Source organism: Camelus dromedarius, chromosome 27 (assembly GCF_036321535.1).
Source record: "Camelus dromedarius isolate mCamDro1 chromosome 27, mCamDro1.pat, whole genome shotgun sequence".
NCBI lineage: Eukaryota > Metazoa > Chordata > Mammalia > Artiodactyla > Camelidae > Camelus > Camelus dromedarius.
Genome location: NC_087462.1, coordinates 5,807,839 through 5,827,129, shown reverse-complemented (window position 1 = coordinate 5,827,129; position 19,291 = coordinate 5,807,839). Strand labels below are relative to the sequence as shown.

At 56.7% G+C, this 19,291-nt stretch overlaps 2 protein-coding genes across 8 annotated transcripts in view; one reads left to right on the top strand and one right to left on the bottom strand.

Annotated features, from left to right (window-relative positions):
• DOCK6 (dedicator of cytokinesis 6) overlaps window positions 1-19,291 on the bottom strand; it is a 39,793-nt gene that overhangs the window by 12,240 nt on the left and 8,262 nt on the right. For 2 of the 6 annotated variants that reach the window (XM_031437213.2, XM_064480215.1), the window contains exons 6-28: window positions 18,446-18,661; window positions 16,919-17,004; window positions 15,533-15,599; window positions 15,284-15,433; window positions 14,312-14,392; window positions 14,033-14,186; window positions 13,751-13,878; window positions 13,527-13,620; window positions 13,002-13,164; window positions 9,916-10,033; window positions 9,774-9,844; window positions 9,433-9,571; window positions 9,237-9,338; window positions 8,554-8,640; window positions 7,934-8,165; window positions 7,519-7,680; window positions 6,704-6,867; window positions 6,077-6,181; window positions 3,860-3,952; window positions 3,487-3,582; window positions 2,848-2,988; window positions 394-507; window positions 122-292 (exon numbers count right to left, since the gene is read on the bottom strand). In XM_031437213.2, the coding sequence (XP_031293073.1) occupies window positions 122-292; window positions 394-507; window positions 2,848-2,988; window positions 3,487-3,582; window positions 3,860-3,952; window positions 6,077-6,181; window positions 6,704-6,867; window positions 7,519-7,680; window positions 7,934-8,165; window positions 8,554-8,640; window positions 9,237-9,338; window positions 9,433-9,571; window positions 9,774-9,844; window positions 9,916-10,033; window positions 13,002-13,164; window positions 13,527-13,620; window positions 13,751-13,878; window positions 14,033-14,186; window positions 14,312-14,392; window positions 15,284-15,433; window positions 15,533-15,599; window positions 16,919-17,004; window positions 18,446-18,661 (2,934 nt within the window). The remainder of the gene's footprint in view (window positions 1-121; window positions 293-393; window positions 508-2,847; window positions 2,989-3,486; window positions 3,583-3,859; window positions 3,953-6,076; window positions 6,182-6,703; window positions 6,868-7,518; window positions 7,681-7,933; window positions 8,166-8,553; window positions 8,641-9,236; window positions 9,339-9,432; window positions 9,572-9,773; window positions 9,845-9,915; window positions 10,034-13,001; window positions 13,165-13,526; window positions 13,621-13,750; window positions 13,879-14,032; window positions 14,187-14,311; window positions 14,393-15,283; window positions 15,434-15,532; window positions 15,600-16,918; window positions 17,005-18,445; window positions 18,662-19,291) is intronic. The other 4 variants (XM_031437214.2, XM_031437215.2, XM_031437217.2 and 1 more) reach the window with 4 other exon arrangements.
• ANGPTL8 (angiopoietin like 8) lies at window positions 11,229-12,902 on the top strand. Of its 2 annotated transcripts, XM_010978308.3 has the most exons (4): window positions 11,229-11,535; window positions 11,714-11,875; window positions 12,412-12,521; window positions 12,627-12,902. In XM_010978308.3, the coding sequence occupies exons 1-4, from the start codon at window positions 11,239-11,241 to the stop codon at window positions 12,652-12,654; spliced, it is 597 nt and encodes a 198-aa protein (XP_010976610.1). In that variant the 5' UTR covers window positions 11,229-11,238; the 3' UTR covers window positions 12,655-12,902. The 2 variants fall into 2 exon arrangements, with proteins under 2 accessions (XP_010976610.1, XP_031293081.1); XM_031437221.2 differs by lacking the exon at window positions 11,714-11,875 and having other exon boundaries at window positions 11,233-11,535.

Genomic DNA, 19,291 nt, shown 5'->3' with positions numbered 1-19,291 from the left:
GAGTCAGTCCCCTGGGCAGTGGCCCACGGTGAAATGGACAGAGATGAGGGAACCACAGAAGGAGAGTTGAAGGAAAGAGGTCATAGATCAAGAAGAGGAACCAGAAGTGAGACCAGCTCACCTGGGAGGTGGTGGAGGATACAGAGGGCGAGGGCGAGGCCGGGGGCGACAGTGGGCAGCAGGGGAGGTTGAGGGTCACGTAGTGCTCGTGGCTGCACAGGATGCGGGTGAAGTCCATGCGCAGAGTCAGCAGCACTGCCGGGTTAGGGGCTGACTGCAGCCGCGTGGCCACCTGCGGGGGAGGCGTCAGTGGGTGACATTTACACTGCTCTGCCCACCACCCCCACTCCCACATCCCTGCAGGTGTGCCATTCCTGCCACGCCCACCCCTACCTGCTTGTAATGAGCCCGGACCAGGCTGAAGATGAAGCCGCGGTCCACCAGGGACAGCAGATCGCTGAGGAAGAAGGCCAGACTGGCGTTGAGGCGCTCCGCCAGCTCTGCATCCTGGGGGCACAGGGCCTGTCAGCCCACACCCACTTGCCCCCTCAAGCCTCAGTCCCTGCACTGGGCCTCCTCTCGCCAAGGCCACCAGTGACCCCCAGGAGCCGCGTCACTGCCCCAAAGCCTTGGGGTCTCCTGGACATGCCCTTATCTTTGGGCTCCAGACTCCTGGCCTTGCTGGTTGTCCTCCTCCATCTGACTAGCCCTTCCCTCCCTGACAGTTACGTGCCTACCTACCCTACCCTCCACACAGCTCTGTCAAGGACACTCTTCTGTCCCCTCTCCCCATATCTGAATAACACAACATGGATGGCAAACACTGGCTGCAGACCTCCCTCATGCTCTCTTCCCCTCTTTCAGTGCTGAGACCCTTCTTCAGAGTTCAGAGCTGGGACTACATTTCCCAGCCTCCCTTGTAGCTGAGAACAACCATGTGACCACATTCTGACCAATGGGATTTGAGAGGAGTGTTGTAGCCACAGAAGGGGTGGGTCCTCCTGTTCTCACTGCTTGTAATGACTGATGTGGCAGGTGCCACAATGAACACAGGTGGCTAGGCCTATATGGTGGAGCCCCCTGCAGCTCACTTACGCTCAGAAATAAACTCTGGTCACATTTAAACCACTTGTGATGATGTTCAAGCAAATTAACCTCTGCCTCAACTGATATAGACATTGTCTAACAAGCATGTACTAAGCATCTATTATGTGCCAAGTCCTGTGAATGAGACACAGTCCTTGCTGCTCGTCCAGGTCAGTCTCAGTGGTGAGGGAGGTGGGGGAGGGGAAAATAAATAAAAGTATTCCAGATACTTCTATGTGTTTAAAAGACAAGTAACAGGGGGCTGTTTCAAAGGAAGGCTGAAGGATGAGAAAGAGCCTGGGGGAGAAAGGCATTCTGAAGAGAGGGAACAATAAGTGCAAAGGCCCTGGAGCAGGAAGTGCCTGCTTGGCAGGTGTGAGGAACAGCAAGGAGGCTGCTACAGCCTCAAGGTCCAGCTGGTGCTGGCTGCCCTCCTCCTTCATGGCCTCACAAGTTAGTCTCGGTGACCCTCAGTTCCCTGCAACACAAAGAAACAAAATGCAAAATCCGCCTGAGCTCCAAGGACACAGAGGGGCCAGAGACTGAGTCTGCCTTGTGCACAAAGCCTGATTCAGCTGATGCTCAAGACATGTCAAGAGGAGGAAGGAAACTGCTGTGGCCCGTCACCGATGAGCTCCCTGCGGCTGTGACAATCCTGCTTCTCAGAGCTGTTGTTCTTCCCTGCAGCCCTTTCTGAGGTAATAAACTGGCTCAGCCCCTGGGAACTCAGCCCTTGGGGAGGCTCTAGTGAAACAAGGTTGAGACCTTTGAGGCCAGCCCAGAGGTCGCCGGGGATTGCACAAGGGCCATCTTGGGCCAGACCGGCGTTTCAAAAATCTGGAAAATTCCCATCCAATCCAAAAGTCCCCCTGCTCTTTAAAAATCAGACATTCTGGCCATAGCTAATGTGCACATGCTCCGCTCTAGTCCACTATAAGCCCCACTCTCCCAACAGAAGCTGGTAGTGAGGGTTCAAATCCCCATCTTGCCCCTTCCTGGTTATGTGCTATCAGGTCATTACTCAGTCATTCTTTGCCTCAGTTTCTCCATCAGTAAAATGGAGATAACCATAATACCAACTTCATGGAGTTATTTGGAGAATTTAATGATGGGATCCATCTGAAGTATTCAGGTACACAGTAAGTGCTCAATAGGTGCACAATTTTATTACTATTGTCATTATTATTATTTGCCTAGCTCCTGTGAGCACTGGTAGTAGTGACCCAGGGCCTGGACAACCATCAAGGTCTCAGAACATCAACATCCACTTATTGAGTACTTACTGTATACTGGCACTGTGCTAAGGGCTAATGGATCTGCTGTGTCACCTCCCTGCCCTCGCCAATTCTCATTCCCCTCTTTGTTCACTCCACCTCAGCCACTGACCTCACTGCTCCTCCAACAGAGGCACGGTCCTGCCTCGGGGCCTTTGCAGTTGCTGTTCCCCCTGCCCACAATGCTCTTCCCGCAGGTATCACAAAGATTGCTCTCTTACCTCCTTCAAGTCTCCCCCTAAGTCAGCTGCATGAGGGCAAGGATTTGGGTCTATTTTGTTCACTGCTGTGTCTCTAATGCCCAGCAAAAGACTGTGTACACAGTAGGCGCTTAAGAAATAGATGCTGAGTGAACAGACCGATCAAACAGGATTCTCACTCTTGTAGCTAGGAGGCACTGGACAGGACTGGTGCCCCACCTGACTGGCTCTATGTCCTCCCTCAGCACCCCGGCCCCGCCCCCACCATTGAGGCCCCACCCCCTCACCTTGTGGACACGGGTGATGACCTCCAGGCCCACAGAGCCCACCAAAGCTGCGATGTCATCCAAGAAGCGCCCAGGGAAGCGAAGCTTTCGAGGTGTATCTAGCCGCTGGCCCAGAAGCAGGTGCAGCGCCATGCTTTTCACCTGGGGGCGGGGCAAGAGGGCCCGGGGTAGGACTTGAGGGGCTGTGGGTAGAGGTGACTTGCCAGAGGGGGGCGGAGTTTTGGAGGCTGTGGGTGGTGACTTGAAGTGGGCTAAACGTGCGCATAAGGGGTCCTGGACGTGACTTGAGCCCTGCAATTATGGGGTGAGGGCAGGGCCTGATAGCTGTGGGCAGGACTTGTATGTTGTGGGCGCGGCTTGGGAGACTATGGGTGGAGCCTGCGTGGGGCGGGGCTGATAGGGTATGGGAGGAGCTAGAGGAGGTCTCTCTCCACATAGTCTCATAAGGAAGGTGGCGATTGGGGGCGGGAAGGGCCTTGTCACTGCTGAAGATGTTCCGGGTAAGCCTCAGGGGGCCTCTCCAGGGAGAGAGCCCCTCAGGCATCTCTTTTCTCTCTATGTGGGGGTCTCTTAGGGCTATTTCTCAGGGGGCTTCTCTCCCTGGGGGCCTCTTGCTCCAGGGCGGAGAGGGTGTCTCACCATGAGCTGGAAGAAGAACCAGGCGTGCTGCAGGACAGCCTCGCGCACGGCACTGCCGCTGACCACCCACTGTAGAGCCAGCTCCTCGTGAAGCAGCTGGGGACAGGGGCAGGGGTCACAGACAGCAGAGGAACCCACCCCATATCCCATCTGGAGGGCATGACAGGGGAGGATGCAGCTGGAAGGCTGGGGGTTAGAGCAGTGGGAGGCCATGCGGGAGGAGAGGGGCCAGAAGGAGTCCATGTGCTCTTTCCCTGGGGCTCTCCAGACCCTGCTGGGCTCAAGAGCAAGGGAGTTCTGTACCCCCTGCTTGGACCCCCCCTGCTGGGGCCTGGGGGCAGAATGGAGTCACCCACCCCCTGCCTCCCACTACCTTCTGTGCAGTGGGTCTCGGCTGGGTGGCCGGTGGGGCTGAGGAGGAGCCCTCGAGGTAGGAACAGGTTCGGCTAGAGCTGCGGTCGATGGCCTATGATGGGATGGTGAGGGGGGTGGGATGGCGAGGGGGTTAGTGCGGGTGCAGGCGGTACACATGGGGAAGAGAGATGGTCAGCATGGACAGAGGAAAGACATGTCCGTGTGGATGGACAGTGGGGGCATGGATGGAGAGAGCCGGTTAATAAAGATCGAAGCGTGCCAGTGCAGATGGAGAAGGTCAGAATGTGATGGAAGAGAGGAGAATAAGCAAGTAAGGTGAACAGAACAGGTGAGAAGGCAGATGGGAGCCCGTGGTAGGCGAGGAGCACAGCCGAGCAGGACCCAGTGGACAAAGGTGAGAGAAGGGTTGGGGGAGTGTAGGTGGGGAGGGTGAAATCAGTATAGAAAGTGAAGGGAGAGACAGTGGGTCAGAGGAGGTGAGTGAGTGTGAACAAGGGTGGAGTGTGAATCAGTGAATTGTAGGATGGATGGAGGAGGAGAAGAGCATCAAGGTGGAGGAGGGAGAGTGTAGATGGGGTAGTAGAGTGTAGACAAAGGGGATTAAAGGAGGAAAAAGAAGAAAAGAAAGGACAGAGGAAGTAAGATGGTGATGAGGCAGCAGAGCAGCTGAGAGAGTCCCAGGTTCCAGGTCTGGCCCTGCTTCAGCCTTGTTTGGGGCCTCGCTAGGCCTCAGTGTCCCCATCTGTGAAATGGGTATGGGGCGCCCAAGCTCCACTCTCCCTTCCTCCTTTGCTGGTCAGGATGTGAGGCCACTGACAGGGAGAGGAGACTCAGTGATGGAGCTGGCCTGGCCTTGGGACCTGCCCAGGCCTCTGCCTCAGCACTGGAGAGCCCCCCAGCTCCCACAGTCCCAGCCACAGGCCCTGGGCTCCTTGGCCTGCATCATATGTGCCATCTGCTGCAGAGGCCAGCCTCACTGCCTCCTCCTGCCTGGAATGCCTGCCCTCCTACCACCTTGTCACCTCCTATGTGCTCTTTGAGGCCTGGCTGACACTTCAGAGAACTGAGGGCACTGGGGGGGGGAGACCTGTTAAAAATGTGGGGGGACTGGGAGGGCCCATGAGCCCAGATCCCTAGCAATCATGGGAGAAGACTGCCCAAAAGTCCCCCTGCTCTTGCTGTTAACAGTGTCCTGGCCGCTATGCAGTGCGGGTTCCCTGGGTGATGGGAGCAGAGATGGAAGGGCCTGGAGCCAAGTGTGTGGGGAGTCCAGCTCCTGTGGCCTCCTTTTGGTGCCCACAGGCCTCTGAGCTTGGTACCAACCTCTGCACATGACTTTCCCTCCACCTGGAACATCCACCCTGCCCTGGCTGGCTCCATCTCACCCTCAGGTCCCAACAAAAATATCACTTCCCAGGAGAGGCTCCCCGAGACTGCCTGGAGGGAGGCTGGTGGCGCAATTTCTGTTCATTTCCTCTCAGGCATTTTCACACCCTGCACTTAGGTATTTGTGAGTTTGTTGGATCAGCTTCTATAATCCTTGACTAGCCAGCAGCAGGGCCAAGGCTGGGTCGACGATCTCTCCCACCTGCGATGCCTTAACTCCCTCCCAGGCTCAGGACCACTGTGCTGAACATTTGATTTTGCACCTTCGCCACGTCTGAAAATTCAGAGCCTGGGGTGCAGGGTGAGCCCATAGAAGAGCCAGGACTTGAACCCAGGTCTCTCTAATGGCAAAGGCCCTCATCACACTAGGTTGCTGGAAAGGGACAAAGCAAAGGATGCTGCCCACAGGGGTCCCTCTGCCTGAAATGGGGTGGGGGAGCCCCGAGGTTCAGTTCCATCCCCTGGGCATCATTCAGGTTGCTGTGTCAAGGGGACAGTTGAGAGTCTCCTGAACAGAGAGGATTATGCGGGGCCATGCGGGGCAGTGAGGTTACAGTGGCTGGATGTGCATATCATTTGCATGCTATTTGCATACCACCCGGTCCCTTCTGTCTCTGGTGGAGGCTGTGGTTGGTGCGGCAGCAAAAGGCTGGTTAAGATGACCCTGTGATGCCTACAACACCCACTCCACAGCCCCAAACAAATGCAGGAGGGGGTCTGCTGCCTCCTCTAGGCAGCCCCCCTAGGTTAGTCGGCTGCAGCCAGGAAGGTGGGAGGAGCTCATGCTGAGGTGGGGTGACCCACGTGCAGGGGCAGGTAGGGAGGGCACCTGTCTGGGGTCGGCCCCACAATAAGGGGGTGCCCGTCGCAGCACAGCCTTGCTGCCTCCTGGAGCATAAGCCGAATTCACCCAGGAGTGTGAGCGGTCGATACCCTGGAGATACACAGAGAAGTGGTAGCATCCGTGGGCAGAAGGCGGGGAAACCAGCATGAATCACCAAGCGTGCTCACTGCCCTGGACCACACGTGTACCCACGTGGGCACCCACACACAGCCCTGGAGTATGTGAGTGCAAAGATGTGCATGGGGGGCACACGTACAGTACACACGTCCATGATCCCCTGTGCATGAGGTTTGTGCGAATATGTGCCCTGTGTACGCATACGAGTCAGGTACACGTGAAAATACACTCTTGCACTATGTACACGCTGCTCTTTTTTCAAGCCCCAGCCACTCATCTTTGGGTCAGCCTCGGAGCATGAAGACCAGCACCAAGTCTGCCAAGTCGCAGCTCCCAAGCTATGACAGCCTCAGCCCAGCCCTGGTGTCAGGGCCAAGCCATCATCCATGCTGCTGGCTGTTGTCGCCAGTCCTTTGTCAACACTGAGATCTTTCACCCACCCACCTGGCAGCCATGGCCACTGAGGCTGGAGAGAACAAGGTCCCATCGCCCTACCTTGCTGGCCAGGATGCGGGAGACCTCGTCATCCACAGAGCCGGGGGCCACGGCCAGGTCGGGATTGCTGCTGCTGATGCTCTTAGAACGGGCCAGGTAGAGGCTGGTGGGGCGGCCGGAGCCACGGGCCAGCGTGGCAGGCTGCACCGTGACCGGGGGGGCCCCTGAGGATGGAAGGAATGTGCTCAGCCCCCTGCCCCCCTGCCCTGATGCCCCACTGCCCTTCCCAGGCAGCTGCCCCTGGCGAAGTCACTTTCTTTCTCTGAACCTCTGGGTTCCTCACAGTAATTTGAGGGAGACTGAAAGACACTGAGAACAGTGTCTAGCATATTGTAAGTATCCAGAGGGGTTCGTGGTTGTTATTTATTATTTAACAAATGAAAAAAATGCAACTTTATTGAACACTCACTGTACTAAGCATTTTGCACGGATTACTGGGGCATTTACTATCATCAGCGCCCCCATGAGAGAGGCACTAATATTACCATCATTTTACAAATGGGAAAACAGGCCCAGAGAGGTGGGGTCACTTGCCCAGGTTCACAGAGCTTGTGGGCAGACCTAGGATTCCAACCCAGGCAGTTCTGCTTGAGTCCTTGCTTGCTGACTGGCTGAATCATTTGTCAGTCACTAAATCAAGTCTACAGAGAATAAACCCCTGGAGTCAGGCAAAAAGTTCCCTCTCTCTCTTGCAAATTGCTCAAACCCACCAAGGCCTGTGCAGCTTCAGGACCTTTGCACATGCTCTTCCCTTTGCTTGGGATGCTCTCCTCACGGGTATTCCCTGTGCTCCAGGGTCCCCTGCCAACACTCACCGCCCTGGAGGCTGGGCTCTGTGCCAGGCAGTCGGAAGGCATAGTAGACATAGGCAGCCAGCAGTGGGCAGTGACCCCGGGCATCCTGGGCAGCCTCCAGGCTCCGGTGGACAAGGCTGACTACATGCGCCATTGCTTCAAAGGCTCCACGACCCAGGTTCACTGCCGAGCAGAGCAGAGGTCAAGTACCAGATCCCAGGACCTCTTACCTCCCTGAGGAAGAGCCTTCAGGGTCCTAGGGGGTTGTGTGGCCATCAAAAGATCACAGGAGACCAGCTCTCAGCCCAGGGGGTTGGGGCCAGTTTTCAGATGGGAAAACTGAGGCCAGAGAGATAAATGGGCTATAGGAGGTCACCCAGAACCAGTGGACTGAGGGCCCATTTTCCAGATGAGGTCTAAGGCCACACCCACTCACCGATCTGGCCCCCAATGATAGGGGGCCTCACGACCAGACGGACAAGCTTGTCCAGCACGTGGTGGGAGAAGGTGACAAGGAGTTCAGGGCTGGCAAGGCGCAGGGCTGCCAGGCTGGCACGCAGCTCCTGCTCCACAGTGCCCTCACTCAGCATGGGATCCTTGAGACGGAATGGAAAGGCCCCCTCCTCCAGGACGTGCACCAGGGTGAAGAACTTGTCCAGGTGGGGGTCCTGGAGGGGGGACCAGGAGTGAGAAGGGCAGGGCTAGGGCTCCCAGTCCAGGAAGGGCCAGGGGGATGGAGTGAGGGACTGAGTGGGCAGAGACACTGAGGCTGGGGATCAATAAATGAGGAAAGGGACAAGGAAGGAAAGAAAAAGATGCGGAGGGACCATAGAAATAGCAAGAGACCAATGCGGGGAGGAGAGACCACGCAAAGGCCAAAGCTCCACCTGGGATGGCCACAGGGACGGTCGCCCCTGCCTGAGTCAGCAGCTTCCCTGGGAGCCCGGCCCAGCTGACCATAGTCACGTCCATGGCCCAAGGCCAGGCTTCCCTGGTCAGCGGAAACTCTTGCCCAACCCCAGGGCCGGACTCTTGAGTTCTGGTCCCACCCCCTACCTGGGGGTGCACAGATGACACTGCCGTGAGCTCCACGCTGAACACGCCCTTGTGACCATCCACCCAGCGCATGCCCGGCAGCGCCACCTGCGGGAGGGACACACCAGGTGGGCACTGGCCAGCTCTCCCCCACCGCTCAGGCCACCAGCTTCAGCCATTGCGACACTGTGGCCTGAGCACAGCCCTGCCTGGAGGGGTGTGGTGGGGGCAGCTGAGCACCCTGCCCCCAGCCCAGCGCAGCCTGAGATGGGGGCAGATAGGAGGGGGCATTACAGGGGTCCACGGAGCAGGCTGGGAGCCAGAGATGCTCACGGAAGGATGCAGAATGGAGACCCAGGGTTATTGGAGGGAACGGACAGGGGTCCTAGGGACAGGGGTCAGGGAGGCAGGCAGGGCTGCAGAGAGGCAGTGGAAACTTAGTGGGGAACAGAGAGTGCAGAGGCAGGGGTAGGGGGTGTCAACGAGGCAGGGCTGGTCGGGGACAAGGAGGGACAAACACCGGGGAAGTAGGACACACAGGATTAATAATGAAAGGAGAGGGGTGGTGTGATGAGGCAGGCAGGGGCCCTGGAGGCCCCAGCAGAGGACACAAGCCTCCTGGGGTATCGATGGGAAGGAAGGCATGGCAGGAATGGGGGACTTGGGAGCAGGGTGTTGGCTGGCAGGGGGTCCAGGGCACGTACATCTGGAGTGAGCACAGAGTAGCTGGGCGGGGGCTGGTCCACGGACACAGGTAGGCAGAAGGGGCCGGTCCTCAGGCGCCCGTGCTGCAGCAGTGGGATCCACTGGGGAGAGGCTATGGGTCAGTGTAGGGTTGGACAGAGCTGGGAGGGCTGGGCAGGGGGGTGTGGGATGGCGAGAGGCGAGGGAGAGGCTCACAGTAAAGCCCACAGGGATCTCCAGGGCTGTGCCTGGCCGGGGCTGGCAGCTGACATGGTAGAAGGTGAAGAGGAGGTGGTGGTTCTCGGTCACACAGGCCGGGAGACGCAGCTTGAATTCCTCGTAGAACTCAGGCGACCTGGGAGGGCGGGGCTGGTGGTTCTGCGGGGGCTGCTGAGATCCTCCTTGCCCGCCCCACCCCCTCTGCCACATGTTTCCTCCCGGCTCTGCTCTCTGCCTCAGCTTCCCCCATCAGCACTCCCAGAGCCTGCCCCCCGCCGCCCCTCTTCCTGCCCCAGTGTGTCCCCATCAGTGCCCCGTCTCCTCTAGACCACACATACTTGTTGTGGTAGACCACTGGTGTGAAGGCCTCGCGGGTGAATTCGCTGCAGCTGGACTTGCCAAAGATGACCTGGTAGAGCAGGGGCATGAGGGGCTGGCTGGGGACAGCCCGCCCGTCTCCCCTGGGGCCCAGCCACTGACCGGCAGGGCCTGGCTGGGATCCTCGCCCGCCATGTACTGCACTCGCACGGTGAGGTTGCGCACGGAGCCCTGGCGGCTGCTGAAATTGAGGCTGTGTGGGTACACGTACAGCAGGTTCCTGTAGGGGGACAGAGAGGCCGGGCTGCTGGAACCAGGGGGACAGTGGCCACAGAGCTGGGACACTGAAGGCCAGGTAAGGGGCAATGATGAGTATCAGGTGGGAGAAGTAACTGGCAGAGTCGGGGAACAGACGGCAGAGGGTGGGAACGCAGAGGGACTTTGGGGGCACTGAGGGGGCACTGTGAGGCAGAGGGCAGGGGACAGATGGATGTTCAGGGCCAGGTTTCCAAGAAGGTGGTCCGGGCAGCCAGCATTGGGCCTGAGCCTCGCCCAGGCTGCACTGCCCATCACCCAGCTCAGGAGCCTGACTGCTCCTTCCCCTAGAAGAGGCCACTAAAGTAATATGGTGGGGAAACTGAGGCTGGAGTTGGAGGCAAGGACTGGGCTGGGGTTAGAGTTCTGCCTCCCTCCCCCAGGGGTAACTATGTACAAGCCCAAACCTCCTATCTATATAATGGGGGAAACCAGCCTTCCAGCTGAACCTCTGTTAATACCTAGCTGACCGTAAACAACAATAATGTCAATAATTGCACCAAACACTAACATGGCTCCTACTGTGTGTCAGGCTCTGTACTAAGCACTCAGCTTTCTCACCAGCAGCCTGTGAGGTGGGACTCATATCACCCCCATTTCACAGGCAGGGAAACAGAGGCTCTCACTGTCATCCAGATGACAGTTAGCATTGATCCAGGGCATGTGCAGGTCCTGAGTCAGGTTGTGTGGCCTTGGGAGAGTCTCCACCCCCTGCACCTGCTCCCCTAGCTCTCGATCAGGCCAACAAAGATCCCAGCATCGAGGGCTTGTGGGAAGGATACGAGGAGACCAGCTGCTGTAAGGGCAGTGGAACGGCTCTGGGCAAACCGTCTGTACTCACAAAAGCCTCACTGTTACCACTGGTACTGCTGCCATGCGTATCCACAGGGTGGGAAACCAAGGCTCAGAGCTTAGGGTGCCCCAGTGGAGCCTGGGTCTGTCCTCTCCCAGTGCCCCCAGGCCATACCTGGCCTTGAGCCCCAGCCAGCGTGATCCCAGCGTGGCCCAGCCACACATTCGCCTGATGCAACTGTCGCACCACTGCCAGGCCCTTGCACAACACGAGGCACCCAGCTGGCCAGTTAACGATTGACTGGAGGTTAAGGGGGGTGTTGAGGCATAAAAGGCAGCAGCAGTGGTGCTGTGGCCACACCCCCCTGCCTCCCAGCCATGCCCGTGCTCATGCTGTCCCTGCTGTGTACCCTGGCAACGGTGGCCCGGCCTGCCCCAGTAGCCTCCATGAGCAGCTCGGAGCCAGCACAGCATGAGGAGCTGACCCTGCTCTTCCACGGGGCCCTGCAGCTGAGCCAGGCTCTCAATGGTGTGTACAAGACCACGGAGGCACAGCTGACAGAGGCCGGGGACAGCCTGGGCCTCTACGGCCAGGCACTGGGGCTTCTGGGGCAGGAGGTCAGCCAGGGCCAGGATGCAGCCCAGGAGCTACGTGCAAGCCTGTTAGAGATGCAGGTAGGCATTGCCGTGGGGGTATTGCGGGGTGGGTAGGAGTCTATGGTGGAGTTATACCTTGGGTGACTATCAAGGTTTTCCCAGGACTGGGGGAGATTCTGAAATATAGAACTTCTAGCATTAAAATCAAGCCAGTACCAGTGGGTCATCCTACTAACAGCTATGATCTATTGATCAGATGGAAGAGGATACTCTAAAGCTGCAGGCAGAGGCCACAGCCCAGGCACTGGGGGAAGCGGCCCAGGGACTGCGGGTACTGCGGGAGAGTGTGACACGGCTAGAAGTCCAGCTAAGGGGCGCTTGGCTGGGCCTTGCCCGCCAAGAATTTGAGGCCTTAAAGGTAAGGGGTTCCCAGCTGGGGAATCAAGAACTTGATTTACAACCAGATCTCATTTCTGAACTTTTTGTCCCAGAGACCGCCCCCCCTCGCCAATTGCTGTCAGCCTTTCAGAGCCATGGCCTCTACTCTGTGTGACCCTGGGCAAAAACCCATACCCCTTCCCATGCCTCAGTTTCCCTATTTGCAAATATGGGCAACAACTGATGTCTCAAAGCAGAGCCAGGGACTGGATGCAGATAAAATCCTCAGCCGGGGGCGGGGCACATGGTAGTTGCTCAGTACATGCATACTAGTAGAGCACTTCTTGAATGCCCATTAAGTACCCAGCGTTGTTTTATGCCCTCTAAGATAACCCATATCATGCTCATAACAGCCCTACAAAGTAAGTCCTATCTCTTCCCCATTTTACAAGTGAGGAAGTTGAGGCCAGAGAGTGGCCAGGCCACACAGATGCAAGGGGGAGCATGGGGCTGGGCAAGGTCAAGGGATAGGAGGTACAGCGGCCCCCAGCTGAGGTCTCTGTCCTGACCCCACAGGCCCACGCTGACAAGCAGAGCCACATCGTGTGGGCCCTCAGGGGCCATGTGCAGCGACAGAGGCAGGAGATGGTGGCCCAGCAGCAGCGGCTGGGACAGATTCAGGAGAGGTAAGCCTGGCAAGGGTTGGGCGTGTGGGGCAGCTGGACAGAGTGGTGAACAGGGCAACTGGATGGGGATCCCTTTGCCTTGGCTGAACCGCACTTCCCTCCCAGACTCCACATGGCGGCACTCCCGGCCTGAGCCTGCCTGGCCAGAAGTAAGGACCAGTCATGCATCGAGGGATGCTTCCACGCCCCAGGCAGCCCCTGCCCGAGGAGGACCTGTCTATCCGCTGGGGTCGGCCAGGGTGCTGGGACCCGCTGCCAGCCGAGGAGTAGCGACAGAAACAGGCGGGGACACAGCAGAGGACACGGCCCCGTTGAGGAGGGGTGGAGGAAGGACACGCTCCTTCATGCCTACAGGCCCCTCATTAAAGCAGAGCAGTGGCATCTCACCCTGGTGTCTGTGCATGTCAGAGAAAGGGGATCCCCCTCTGCACGATGCCTGAATGCCCCCACTCAAGTGCCTGGCTGCCCCAGAGGCTATACCTGTAGCTGGTGTGGGGGGCGTAGACCTCACGGGCAGGGAACTCCAGGATCTCCTTGGTGGGCCGGCCTCTGGGATCTGGGTAGGGCTTGACATGAAGCAGCTCCGGGGAGAGGCAAAAGTGGGGGTTCTCAGGAGCCGGAGAGATGTCGATCTTGAGCTGGGCTGGGGAGCGGGCAGCCAGTTTGCATCTGCCTGGGAGCCTCTGACCGGGCCCCATCTCTGGGCTTCGGGTTGGGGCTCTGACTCCCTCTTCAGGTGCTAAGGCCAGAAGTTGCCCTCAGCTCTGTCTCTTGCCCCCACTTTTAATCAGCTTTGCCCATCACGTCCCTCATTTAACCTACTATCTGTCTTATTCTGTTTCTCATCTCTGACCCCCATTAGAAGGTCCACCCCTGAAGTTGGGGCTTTGTCTATCACAGTCACCATGGTGGTCCCCAGGACCTGGCACAGCAGGTATTCAAGCGTGGGTTTGTCAAGTGACTGTATGAGAGTGACATGTCTTATCTATGGGGCGCGCCACCCACCAGTCACGGGCCGCAGGCGCCGCAGCAGGGATGTGGGGCGACGCATATCAGCCAGGAACTTGAAGAGGTCCTCGTCACTGAGCCGCTCAGCCTCCTGCACAAAACCCGCCCCCGTGAACTAGGGCCAAGGAGTTTGTGGTCCCCATGACCCATGTGGCCACAGGCTAATGGGAGGGTGTCCTTGGGCATCCTTCCTTCAGCCCCCTGCCCCGCAGCCACTACACCTGCTTAAAGAAGTTGGTGACAGTTAGTGTGGCTGGGCGGAAACCAGAGAAGCTGCAGGTGTCATCCCCACTACTCGTCCGATCCTGGGGCACCCGACGGCGGCGGTCAGTCCAGGCAGGTCGGCGCTCTAGAGAAGACAGTGACAGTGATGCAGGGAGACGGAGATAGAGGCAGGGAGGGACAGAGACCTGTGGACTCAGGGCTGGTACTAAGTCCGGCCAGCAGAGGGCGCCCCTCCCCCCGGTAGCCCCGCCCCTGGCCCGTCGGCCCCGCCTCCTCACCGCCCTCGGAGTCGGAGTCGCGGTCGGGCTGGCCCGCGCTGCTCACGATGTTGGCCAGGTGCACGGCCGTCCAGGCGAAGGGCATGCGGTAGCGGCCCAGGCGGGTGCAGAACTGCTCGGCGGCCAAACGCAGCTTCTCCAGCTTCTCTCTGTTCTGCGGGGAGATGCCCCCCCCAACACCCCACAAGCTCAGTGCCCCAGAACTGCTGAATCCAGGATCGCTGCTGCCGCTACCTAGCGGGCGACCCCATCACCACCTGGCCAGCCTCCCACGCTTACCTTGGCTGTGTCCACCTCTTTCATCACCATGTAGGGCTCGCAGCACTCACTGATGTCTCCCTGCTGCAGCACCTTCTCCAGCTGAGGGGCAGGCAGGCCCAATGAGGCACTGCCGGGACCCCAACCTCCTCACCCCACCCCCAACCTCCCTGACCCTCACGGCCCTCCATACATTCCATCCAGCCAGGGCTCTTGCTCCAACACCTCCAACATGGCTCCCACTGTCCTCAAGGTTGAGTGCTAGCTGTCAGCCTGCCCAACCAGCTGCCCCCTCCCCACCCTTTGAAACCGGCCCCAAACCCAAGACTCCATGTTATCCGCACATTTACATCTTTCTTTGTTAGTATAAACGGAGGCCACTCCAAGCATGGCTCTGAGCCTGGACTCCAATCATGACTATTTGGGGACTATGGCACCCTGAGCACATTCCTCCATTTCTCCATCTGTAAAATGAGCCCCATGGCAACCTCCACCTCCTGGGGCTGCTGTGAGGACCAAAGGCCAGAATCCTTGTGAAGTCTGACTGACCGGGAGCAAGGCCTGCCTGGAGGTACTCAACTAATGTCATTACTGTAACTCAACCGAACATCTTAGGAAAGGAAATTTGAGCTCACTCCTGAAAACAGAAAATCCCAAACCAATGTACCAACTAGATCTTTCCTCCCCTAATAAACTGAAAAGACTCTCAAAAAAACATTTTAAACATCCACCCACACATGCCAGATGCCATTTCCCCCCAGGCTGCCGACTCATGGGTGTCAGCTCAGGTGTGACCTCTCTGCGGAAGCCCTTGGTGATTTCTCCCTGCCCAGGCTGAGTCAGGTGCCTCCTCCAGGCTCACCCAGCTGCCTGTGCTCCCCCACAACAGCCCTGATCCCCTTTTTGGTGACATGTTTGTTTTCTTCCATGAGAGCAGGGACCATGCCCATGGCCTCCAACATTATCACTGCCTTATCCAGCCCCGGCGGGTACCTTGATAACCAGGAAGATGTCAGGCGAGGGGTAGGTCACGGAGAAGATTGCGGAGCGGGCCAGGGTGGAGATGGCAGGATGGGTGCCGTGGGCCCGCAGCAGCCCCTTCATGGAGTCCGAGTTCAGGTCAAAGTAGAAGTTCTCTGAGATCTGAGGGTACGAGAGGCAGCTGGGCCACCACCTCCAGGAAGCCCACCACCCTACAGTACAGAGGAGGAGTGGGAGGAAGGGGAAGAGAGGGGCTCCTACCTTCTTTTTCTCCCGCACATCGTACAGGGCCAAGATGCCAAAGATGGGCTCAATTTCGATCTCGAACCTGCAGTGAATGGCAGAGGTTGTCCCTGAAACTTCTACCTCCACACACCCCAATCCCTCTTGTGGCCCAGCCCAGGGTCGCTGCATTGTGGGGCAGGGGGTGGGCATCTGATTTCCACTGGGTCATGCAGAACCGCCATTTCAGGGCTTGCAAGAAAGGCCCGTCCCATTTTGCAAAAGGGGAAACTGAGGCACAAATAGATTTTTTTTTTCCCCCCACCACCACTTCCTCCCTTAGTAAATAATGCACACAGAGCCCTTATTTGGTTGGCGTGAAGACAGCTTTTGAGACGTCAATTCCTCCCCCACCCCTGCCCCATCTGGAAATTCTCAACTCCTGGGCCTCCTTGTCTCCCCTCTCTGGGGTGTCCTCCATCCTGGGCTGAGTCCCCTCTTTGCTCACCTGAATGGTCTCCTTTTGGGGACCTCCTTCCTGCCTCACTCTGCCCCACTGGGCCCCACTCACCACCCACATGCCTTCTAAGGAAACATCTTAAAACTTAAAATTTGAGGCACCCCACTGCCCTGTGTGGCCCTGCCCTGCCCACCTCTTAGCAGCCTCATTTTTCCTCTCTCCAGACATCCCCAGGCTTTGTGTGTGCTGTGTTCCCACCTAGACAGCCCTGTGTGGTCATCCCACAGTTACAGGGCCTGCACACAGCAGATATTGAGCGTTTGTCAAATGACTGGATAAGCCCACAGAGCTCCCATGTTCCCAACCCATGTGTCTGAGGCAGGCGGCCCACCCAGGCCTCAGGCCAGGCTGGGGCCTCCCTTTCCTGCCCCAGTCCAGGCAGGAACTCAGAGTGGGGAGGGGCAGGGCTCAGGTCCAAGGCCACATCCTGTTCAGCTCCATTCCCATGCACTCTGGCTGCTCCCAGGGGCTGTTGTGGAGGCGGCCTTGGGCGGCTGGAAGCCAGGCCCAGGGTCCCCAATGCCCCCTCCAGCCTGGCTCCCAGCAGCAGAGTGAGCGAGGGCCAGCTCCAGCCTCACAAGTCATGTGATCTTGGGCACAAGGTCTTCACCACTCTGTGCCTCGGTTTCCCACCTGGGCCCACTTCACAATGTTGTGAAGATCAGAGATAGGACATATAGCGGGCAGAGAACTGTGCCTGGCACACGACTGGAGCTTAGGATTCGTGGCTTTGAATAATGAAAAAGGAAGTCTTATTTTCCAGCCTGAAAGCCCACGGGTGCCCTCCTGGGTCTCAGGGCTGTTAACGGTAACAGCGTGGCCTGCATAGTGAGCACCAAGTGTGTGCCGCACTGTAACCCACGTGGCTGGCCTGCCCAAAGGGAGGGGTGGATCAGCACACTCACTTGAGCGACAGACACTTGACCAGGATCCTCTGTCCAAAGTGCTCTCGGGGTGGCTCCGGGCGGCTACAGCGTTCCACAGCCTCATCCTGCCAAGAGCCAAAGGGGCAGCTGGTACAAGTCCTCCAAGAAGGGCTTGAAATGTGTGGCGTAAGACCGACTCAACCCCCAGCCTGACTAAACTTCTTTTGGTCCCCACCTCTGAGCCTTTGCACATGCTGTTCCCCCTGCCTGGAATGCCCTTCCTCTCCCTTCCTCCTTGTCTCTCCACCTGCTCATTGTCAGGTCAGTTGAGCTGGCACTCCTCTAGGACACCTTCCCTGAGGCCTGGGTGGCCCCCTCCTACAGATGCTCACCAGGCCCTACTGCAACAGGCCACACGGCTAGGACACTGAGGGCCGTGTGAGGGACAGTTACATGCACCTCATTATGGCACTACTCTGGGTTGTAATTTCCGGGTAGGGAGGTTTCTCTTCCACTAGACTGTGAACTCGGAGGGCTGGGACTGGGTCTGCCTTGTTCATGGTTGAATCCCCAGTGCCTGTGAGATAACAGGCACTCAGACAAGTTGGTCAGATAAATACAGAGGTATATAGTAGGTATCTACTAAAAAGTGGTTGAATAAACATAGACACATACAGAAAGCATTTGATTAATGCTTATTGGACATATATAGGGATATATACTATGCACCCAATAAGTACTGGTTGAATAAATAAAGGTGTATACAGCAAGCACTGGATACATGGCTGAATTAAAACAAAGATGTATACACTAGATGCCTAATAAAAGGTGGTTGGATAAATATAGGCATATATAGTAAGTGTTCAATAAATATTGCTCAAATGCTGTTTGATTAAATAGAGGATATACAGTAGGCATACAATTAATATTGATTGGATAAATACATGTATAGTCGATGCCCAATAAATGCTGGGCGGATAAATATAAGGGAATATATAAAATAAATAAAAATCATTGAATTTTGTACTGTATACAAAATAGATAAACAAGGTCCTACTGTACAGCACAGGGAACTGTATTCAGTAGCTTGTAATAACCTATAATGAAAAAGAATATACATATATGTATAACTGAATCACTATGTACACCAGAAACATACATTGTAAATCAACTATACTTCAATTAAAAAATAAAAGTCATTGAATAAAAATATTGAGTACACAACAGGTACCCTAATAAAATGCTGGGTGGATAAATATAGGCATATATAGTAAGTGCTCGATAAATACTGGTTGATTAAATGCCGTTTGATTAAAGAGAAAACTATATACTCGTAGGCATATAGTAAGTATTGGTTGAGTAAATATAGCAGTACACAGTAGGTGCCCAATAAATGCTGGTTGGATGAATACAGGGGTATCTCGTAGGCATCTAGTAAAATCCATTGAATAAAAGTGCAGGGAATACAGTAGGCACTCGGTAAATGTTAGTGGGATCACAGAACGGGATATATGTAAGGCGGATGTGCATTGGCCTCAGGCCTGCTGCAGGCGAGCCGGCACCCACCTCGTCCGGCGCCGGGTAGAGGGCGAGCAGAGCGCGGGGCCGCTGCTGCCGCCGCAGGGCCTCATTGCGCCGGTCCACGTCCTCCGGGGCTGCACGCTCCAGCAGCGAGGGCAGCAATGAGTCGGCTGCCAAATTCCTCAAGTCAAAGATGCCAGAGGCCCCGCTGCTTCGTGGAGTGTCGTCTGGGGAGCTTGAGGAATGCCGGGGATCATCCTGCTAGTGGAGAACGGCCAAGCACTGAGCATTAGCTGCATACACCTTCTTCATCCCACTCAGGTGAGACTGTCTTCACGCCCATTCTATAGATAGGGAAGCTGAAGGCCAGGAGCTGGGGTCACCACTACAAGGGTCGCCTGAGGGCTTTGCTGACCCTTCCTTCTAGAATTTGCTGTCTGGGAAAGCCCCCCTCCTTTGTTATTGATGAAGACTACGTCCCACTTTCGGCTTCACGTGACCCCCAGCTGGCCAATCAGAACACAGCATTTGCCCCCCCACCCCGGGATTGGCTCCAGGATATGCCTGGGCTGGGCCAATGAGAGCTTTCCCTGGGGCTTTGCTCACCGTTGCCAGGGGAGCGAGCATTCGTCTCACTGTGGCTATCTCTGGCCCACGACCCTGCCTGACCGTCCAGACTTAGCTATGGTCAGAGCCAGGCTACCCTGGTTCAAATCACAGCTTAGTTCTGTGACCCTAGGTCTCTGACTCCAATTCTAAGGGCTTCAGTTTCCCCATCTATATCTATAAATACTAACAATGGAAACAATGACGATAATTCTTGGTATGACTATTATTGGTGAAAAACAGACACTCAATAAATGTTGGTTGACAAAATATAGGCTCAAGAAT